The following is a 7,928-nucleotide window of genomic DNA, read 5'->3' on the forward strand; positions in this document are numbered from 1 at the left end:
GTTAAATCATCATATGATATATGTCCAAATTTTTGTTCAATTGTTTCTTTTACTTTTGTAGAAAATAATCTTGGTAATCCTGTTAAAAATTTCTCTTTCCAATGATAGGCATTTGGGTCTGCTAATGCATAAACTCGTTTTAGGAAATTGTCTTTATACCATCTAAAATTTTCTAACTTTCTACACTTAAGATTTTGTAATATTTCACTATTGCGTTCTGTATATAAATCTAAGTCACCTATAAAATGTGAGATAAGATTATAGACTAAATAAGCTAATGTGAAGGATTGTGCTTGTCCTGTTGTTGGGTCAATAACTGGTTCACCTGTGGTACTATCTATTCTTCTTGCTGTTAATATATTAGTTTTTATTTCATTACTTAATAATTTGTCCCACCAAGTTCTTAATTCTCCTGTAAAACCTAATATTATATTTTCAGCTGCTTCTTGTTCAGTAACTCCAACTCTTTGTTTATATATATTTCCTACAATTACCATTTCCTTGGTTATTTGTATAATTTCAACTTCAGACATATCATCTATATTCCATTCGTAAATATTTTTTGCATTATATTGTTTCTGTTTTCTGTCTAATATTTTTAAATCATCTGGTCTTCTATCATAATTTCTTCCTATAGTATTTACAGGAATATTGTCTTCTTGGTCAGAGTCTGATACTTCCAAGGGATTATCTATAGTGTCATCTTCTGATGAAGAGGTTTCATTGTATTCGGTTAAAATAGTGATTTTATTTTTATCTTTATTGGTACTTTCGCTTGGTATATTTTTTGGAGTTTGTATGGGTTCATTTATTTTAATGCCCCCTGTTATATTGGTTTTTGGAGACGTACTTTGTTTAATTCCTCCTTTAGAAATATTTTGTTCTTTTATAATTTTCTGCAATAATTTTGACATATCATTTAATTCTGTTTTTGGATTTAGTGTTACTATCTCAATGGGGTTTTGTGATGGAGGTATCATTTTTGTGAAAGGTTTATTAATTTGTTTTTTAGCTGGGTCTATATTATATGGTTTTGGATTACTATACCGTTGGGATAAATATATTGTATTTGGTTTAGGTGTTGTTGGTGATGGTGCTTGTGGTGTTTCTATATGTTCTATATTTGTAATTTCTTCATGATTTCTATCTATCTTTTCTTCTATTCTATCTAATTGTTGTCCTATAATATGTAATGATACATTGGTCCAGTTGTTTTGTAAATTAATTTCTCTTATGTTATTGTCCTCGATATTGTTAGTATTTACAATTGGTTGCATTCCATGAGATATTTGGTTCTTTTTGAAAAATACTCTATCAAGTAGTGGTCTTTCACACTCATGAGCTATATCACTAATTCCTCCTTCATTATTTACTTTGTGCTATTTATGTATTTTCTTTTCTAATATATTTAATTTCTTGTCATGAAAATATTTTAAATATGTGAAAAATGGTAAGGTTTTTTCTACTTAGTTACAGAATGCAAAGAATTGTTTTTTAATTAGGCTTTGTTCTTTTCTGGAGTGGTCTAGGCAGTAATTTTAAGTTAATTTTAAAAAAGGTGCATGCATTTATTTACAAATTTATATAATGTATTCTATTTTTAAAAAAAACAAAGAATAAAATAATAATTAAAGAAAAAACTCTACACGACTAGGCAAGATCCGGCACCGTTTAGGATACAAAAATCGAGAAACGCAAAGAACATTTCCAGGTGAAGACAAGGAACATTCTAGATTTTCTAGTGAAATGAAGGCAAATAGCACAAGTTAGTTGATTTCTGTTAGTTGTTTACTCGTACAAACGCGTCTCTGGTGCGATCTAATTAATCAAATTCCCTTCTTTGCAGTTTTTATCCTTCCACTATACCAAAATACATAATAATTTCAGTATTTATTTCAAATCTGTAAAATCGCATCCACCGGAGTAGAAATGACGGAGTCGAAGAGGATGGCCAATGGAGTTGCCTTGAATTTTCCGGCTAACGAGGAGGAAACGACGTCCTCTTCTCTTTCACCTCCGCTGAAGGCGCCTCCTCGAAGGTTGAGGAGCCGTCTTCTCGCGGAGCCTAAAACCCCTCTCTCTGCTGAGGATATCGAAGCTAAGCTCAGAGAGGCTAATCTCCGTCGACAGGTACTGGCTTTGTGGTTTTGATCTACAGCGTCTGAATTTTAATCTCTTTGAATCCCGCAAATATCTTATTTATCATGATGTTTTCCCTTAATAATTGAATTTCAACTAATAATGTCGTTATTATTATTGAATTATATATTTCTTTCGTTTCTCAGAAACTTTGAGAAGAAAGAAAGCTGCTTGTTTGTTTCCCTGGAAATTAAAAACTGAACTAGATCAAACCATCATTTCTATTTAAATAGCTCTCGCTCTTGCTCTCTCTCTCTGTCTATCTATCTGTGCAAGTGTTTTGTTTGTGATCTTGATTTTTGTTGTATTAATTACCGATAAAAATTCGGAAGCATAGTTTTTTGCTTATATCACTGTCTGGTGGCTTGCAGCATGTGCCTTTTTGAGTAGGCTGATTATTTGTATTTTCTGTTTGTGATCTTTTTAAGTTGCTATCTTCTTTTTATGAGATCTTAATTTGATAATGACTAGGCTAAGAGACAAAGGGCAGAACATTTAAGGCAGAGAAGAAACTTGAGCTGCCATCTGCATGACAACTCAAAGATGATCCATGAGCAGGAGTATCTTGCAAGAAAGTTAGCAAGGTGAAGATGGGATTCTTTTCTTTTTTTTTTTTTTTTTTTTTTTTGGGGGGGGGGGGGGGGGTATGTGGTGGGTTGGGGGAGGATTTTTTTCCCTTATCTGTTTCTCATTTCTTTAACGTTATATATGTCTTCTTTTTATTCCAGTGTAACTCTGGTTCTTCGCTATTAAAGTAATATTTTTAATTGATGAACAAGTGATTTACACAGCCCCTAAAGCATATAACGCATTCATGGATTGCAGAAAGATGCAGTGGTCATTCAGTAGCACAGTAGCACATGCACCATATCAACATACTTTTGACTTGCTACATTTGACACAAATCTATTTAAGGAATGGATTCAATAAACATGTCAGCATACATTAAAAGGGAACAAATCATTTGAGAATATTTCTGTGGAATTTGTCCTTTGATGTCCCATGTAATTGTGATCTTGGGAGTTTAACAGGTACTGGAGGCGTTTTGTGAAATTGAAGAAAACTACTTTCTCTTTGGCAAAAGCATATAGATCCTTGGGAATCAATGAAGAATCTGTTAAAGCAATGCCATTTGAGCAGCTTGCTCTCCTTATCAAGTCAACAGCAACCATTAATACCACAAAAGCTTTAGTTGACCGTCTGGAGAGTCGCCTCAGACTTTTGTGGGCCATTAGAGGTTGTCAACCTAGTCTAGCCAACATTGATCACCTCCTTAGGATTGCTGTTGTCCAAAATTATACAGGCAGTTCTAGCAATAATACCCAGAGAGGAGCCAAAACAACCAAGTCTGTTAAAGAGGAAGCTCAGATGCCAGTAACATTATCAAGATATCCAGTCAGAGTTGTGCTATGTGCATATATGATAATGGGACATCCAGATGCAGTTCTTAATGGACAAGGCGAGTGTGAGGTTACTCTGCTTGAATCTGCAGTTAGATTCATTAGAGAGTTTGAGTTGTTGCTCAAGATTATAATAGATGGCCCTATTAAAACTTCACAAGAGGAAATAGCCTCTGAAATTCCAAGTCAGAAGACCTTCAGATTTCAACTGGAAGCTTTTGATAAAGCATGGTGCTTTTACCTACATCACTTTGTGTCGTGGAAGTTAAAGGATGCTAAATTGTTGGAGGAGGATTTGGTGAGAGCTGCATGCCAACTTGAATTCTCTATGATGCAAAGCAAACTGACCTTAGGAGATGATGGAACTCTTGCTAATGATATGGAGGCTATCAAAAAGCAGGTTGATTCCTGCTTACCTATGACATAAAGCAAACTAGTGAAGAACTTATTTCTGTGTCTAATGTTTTACTCAATATTTTTTTGCAACGTTAGGTTTTGGATGAGCAGAAACTTCTAAGGGAAAAAGTGCAGCATCTTAGTGGTAATACTGGACTTAAACGTATGGAATGTGCTCTTACTGAAATACGGTCTAAATTTATTGGAGACGAGGAATCTAAGAGTCCATTGAAGTCATCTTCTGGTCAAATTTCATCCTCATGTCCACCTCATTCATTGGAGGGTTCTTCAGTAACCAATTCTTCTGCCAAAAGGATCATTGATGACCATCAAAGCGTTGATACACTGTTGGTCAGTGAGAATGAATTACTTGTAAATGAAATTGTCCATGAATATCATCGTGGATTAGCTGATACTTTTAATGCTGCCGACAAAGATCCAAACAATGTTCAGGTTTGTATGCCAATTTAAATGGTTTCTTTGTTTGTTCAGAAGTATTTATTGATTTGATTGCTTGCATGTGGAATGGAGGTAGAAATCCTCTTAACTAGTTGCTTGATTTAATTATTCTCTACATCTTCAAAAATCAAAATCGTCTATTGGTTAGTCATTTTGTCATTTGATAGATTGTAGGATCAAAGTTACAAATCCTAAAACGCTTGATTTCCTGTGTTATTTCATTATGCCTGATTGTCTCCCATTATTTAATCAACCAATGATTTGTTAGTGTTGGACACAGTAGAAATTCTCTCACATGCTCACTTTAACTTCATTGTCCTACAGGAAAAAGTGAGAGAAACAATGGAAAGGGCTTTTTGGGATTGTGTTATGGAATCTGTCAAACAGGACGAGCCTGATTTTAGTTGGATTCTAAAACTCATTAAGGAAGTTAGGGATGAGCTATGCGAGATGTCTCCTCAGACTTGGAGACAGGAGATTGTTGAAACTATAGATGTTGATATTCTCTCTCAGGTGGTTAATCTGCAGCTCTTGCTTACTTTGCTCATGTACTGAGGCATTAATACTGTGTCTTGACAAACTTTCCTTCATTTAAAGGTGCTGAGTTCAGGAACTTTAGATATGGATTATCTGGGGAAGATCTTAGAGTTTGCATTAGTAACTTTAGAGAAACTTTCTGCCCCAGCAAATGATGAAGAATTGAAGAGCTCTCACTGTAAATTGCTTGAAGAACTAAGAGAGATTTTTAAAGTTGGAGATAAATCAAATGCCTTAATTTCATTCGTCGTGATTAAAGGTCTGCGTAATGTTCTACAGGAGATTCAGGTGTGTTTCTGGTTGTAAATTCTTTTCCATCTAAACTTCTGAAGCTGCAGTGCTTAGTGATTTAGCCATGGGTTGGGACAGGGAAGTTGTTAATTTTCATTATGCAATGCATGGCTGCATTGTCTAGCTTGTGCTGGATTTGCTGAGAAATATTCTTATAAATTCCAAATTTTGAATTATATAGATGATAAAGCTCAATACACAATTTTATATGTATTTCAGTAATCATCTTTGAACTATGTTAGAAATTTTACTCTGTCTGTCTCCCCTTCCCCTTTTCCGCCTTTCTCCCCCTTCCTGTTTGTAATTGGAAGTCTTGTCAATTTTATGTCTTTGATGTCTAGTAGAATCTGCCTCAGATGTTTCATTTACTTGGAAGATAACTATGCCTGCATCTGTTGTTGCATTCTTTCTCAAACTTGAAAGCTTGTATCACATATTGGGGTTTCCTGTGGTTATTCATAGTTATTCTGACATTTTTTTTCTAGTCAATTCATTCGAGACTATCTTTTACAGTCTTGATTCATCACTTTTAGTTTTATGGCAGCATTTTATTTCTTTTTGTGCTTCTAAATGAGATCAAGTTTTAACCAAACCAAGATGCCTGTATGTTCTAAATAACATGTTAAAATTCTCAGTGGTGGTCACACACAAACTTGTGTAACACTACTAAGCTGGTTGAAACTGTAGAATATGCAAAATATTGAAGGGCTATTAAATTACGGTGATTGCTTGTTTGCAGGCTCTTAAGAGAGAGATCAGTAAAGCTCGTATTAGATTTATAGAACCTCTCATCAAGGGCCATGCTGGTTTGGAATATCTTAAAAATGCTTTTGCCAATCGATATGGACCACCAACTGATGCTTTATCCTCGCTAACAATTGCAAGGCAGTGGCTTTCCTCTGTGCATCCAATTGCAGAGCAAGAGTGGGATGAACACATAGATTCCCTAACTGCTCTGGAAAGTAACATAGAGTCTTCCCAAGTGCTACTTCCAACAACACTTCGTACTGGAGGATCCATTTCAATGGTGTCAAAGATTGGATCTTCAGCTACAGGTTTGATTAGTAGTTATCGTTTATTTCTTTTAATCATTTTAGAAATTGCTGGAGTATATTTTATTTGCTGATGTACATAATTTTCAGGTTCTAACCAACCAGAATGCAAGGGAGAAAGGGTGGATAAATTGGTTAGGCTTGGGTTGTTAAAGCTTGTAAGTGGGATAGGAGGACTGACACCAGAAGCTCTACCTGAAACTCTCAAACTTAATATATCCAGGCTGAGAGCTGTCCAGTCACAATTTCAGAAAATCATTGTTATTTCTACAAGGTTGGTGAATTTTTAGACAATTTCAACTTATATTCTTAATACAGGATATCTAAATCACAACCTGAATCTACTTTGGGAGAGTGATCCCCATCCCATCCACCGTCTGCTATCACCCCACAGAAAAATAAAGAGTTGTCTTGTTGTTGATTCTCAATGTTTTATCAAAACCAATTGTAACTAAATGTTTATGTTTTTCAGCTTGTTGATCCTCCATCAAATTCTTCTGTCAGAGAAGTTAGTGTCCAATGCTCTGGACATGGAAAACTTAGCATCTGAGTGCATGAAGCAACTCTATGAACTATTAGACAGAGTTGAAGATGTTGGCATAGCAGAGATTGTTGTTAAAATTAGTGGGTTGTTAAAAGGCAAAGGCCTCGTTTTTGATGCTGAAAAGCTCCAAGCAAAGGAAAAGCTTATGGAAAACATGTTGGGAAAGAGCTTGCAAGCTGGGGATCCCATATTTGCGCGAGTGTCTCGCAGTATTTATCTAGCTTTGAGAGGGGTTGTTTTTGGAGGAACCGGTCATAAAGGAAGGGAATTGGCAGCCGCAGCTCTTCAGCGAGTAGGAGTAGCGCTTCTTGCAGATATGGTAGTGGAGGCTGCTGAAGTTTTAATTGTGGTGGCAACTGTTTCGTGCATGGTTCACAGGAGTTGGTACGAAAAGCTTCTTAACAACGTGTAATCTGTTTAGGAACTGTTGTAAGAATATTGTGTATAATAGTGTTTGATTACAATTTTATGTGAAATGTACTGTTCAGACTACGTGCAGTTGATCCAACACTATCTTAGAACTTGATCCAGCCATACACGAGAATCACAGTTGTAAATTATGTTTATTTATTTCTTTCTCAGTGACTCTAAAACATTTACCATCAACAGTGCAAATTTATACTGGAATTAATATATGATGGGCACTGCTTATGATTCTGGATCTGTTTCTTCATGATAGGTAATCAAATTTACTAAATGAATTGGAAGACTAAATTTCTTTCAAAATCGGTTACAGATTTTAGTTGGTGGGAATCACAGTATATATATACTGCCATCTACTGATTTTATTGAATTGGAAAAACTTCAGGAAATTAATTTTTCAATAGTCACTTGTTGATATTAGTCTTTTATTTTAAGATAAATTATTAGTAGGTGTTTGTATTTTACAAAAATTAATTATAAAATCTCTATCTATTTAATTAAAATATCTATATGTTTTATAACAAATATTTTAATTATTATATCAAAAAAATATCAATTTGTTTCCTGTTTTAATATTAAATAATTATAATATTAGTCCATTTAATATTAATGATATGTGTTACATAGTTCTTATAATTTTAATTATTTATATTATTTATCTCTCTATAGTGAAAAATAAAATTAATT

General features: G+C 34.4%; 1 protein-coding gene across 2 annotated transcripts; it reads left to right on the top strand.

Moving 5' to 3' along the window:
- Positions 1-1,769: 1,769 nt before the first annotated feature.
- On the top strand, positions 1,770-7,475 carry LOC110609206. Of its 2 annotated transcripts, none has more exons than XM_043954353.1 (9): positions 1,770-2,130; positions 2,611-2,723; positions 3,171-3,939; positions 4,032-4,388; positions 4,719-4,907; positions 4,992-5,219; positions 5,962-6,277; positions 6,365-6,552; positions 6,747-7,164. In XM_043954353.1, exons 1-9 carry the CDS (start codon positions 1,930-1,932, stop codon positions 6,822-6,824), a joined length of 2,439 nt encoding a protein of 812 aa, XP_043810288.1. In that variant the 5' UTR covers positions 1,770-1,929; the 3' UTR covers positions 6,825-7,164. The 2 variants fall into 2 exon arrangements, with proteins under 2 accessions (XP_043810288.1, XP_021604323.1); XM_021748631.2 differs by having other exon boundaries at positions 1,772-2,130; positions 6,365-6,548; positions 6,747-7,475.
- The last annotated feature ends 453 nt before the right edge of the window (positions 7,476-7,928 follow it).

Source organism: Manihot esculenta, chromosome 2 (genome assembly GCF_001659605.2).
Source record: "Manihot esculenta cultivar AM560-2 chromosome 2, M.esculenta_v8, whole genome shotgun sequence".
In the NCBI taxonomy this organism is placed as follows: Eukaryota; Viridiplantae; Streptophyta; class Magnoliopsida; order Malpighiales; family Euphorbiaceae; genus Manihot; species Manihot esculenta.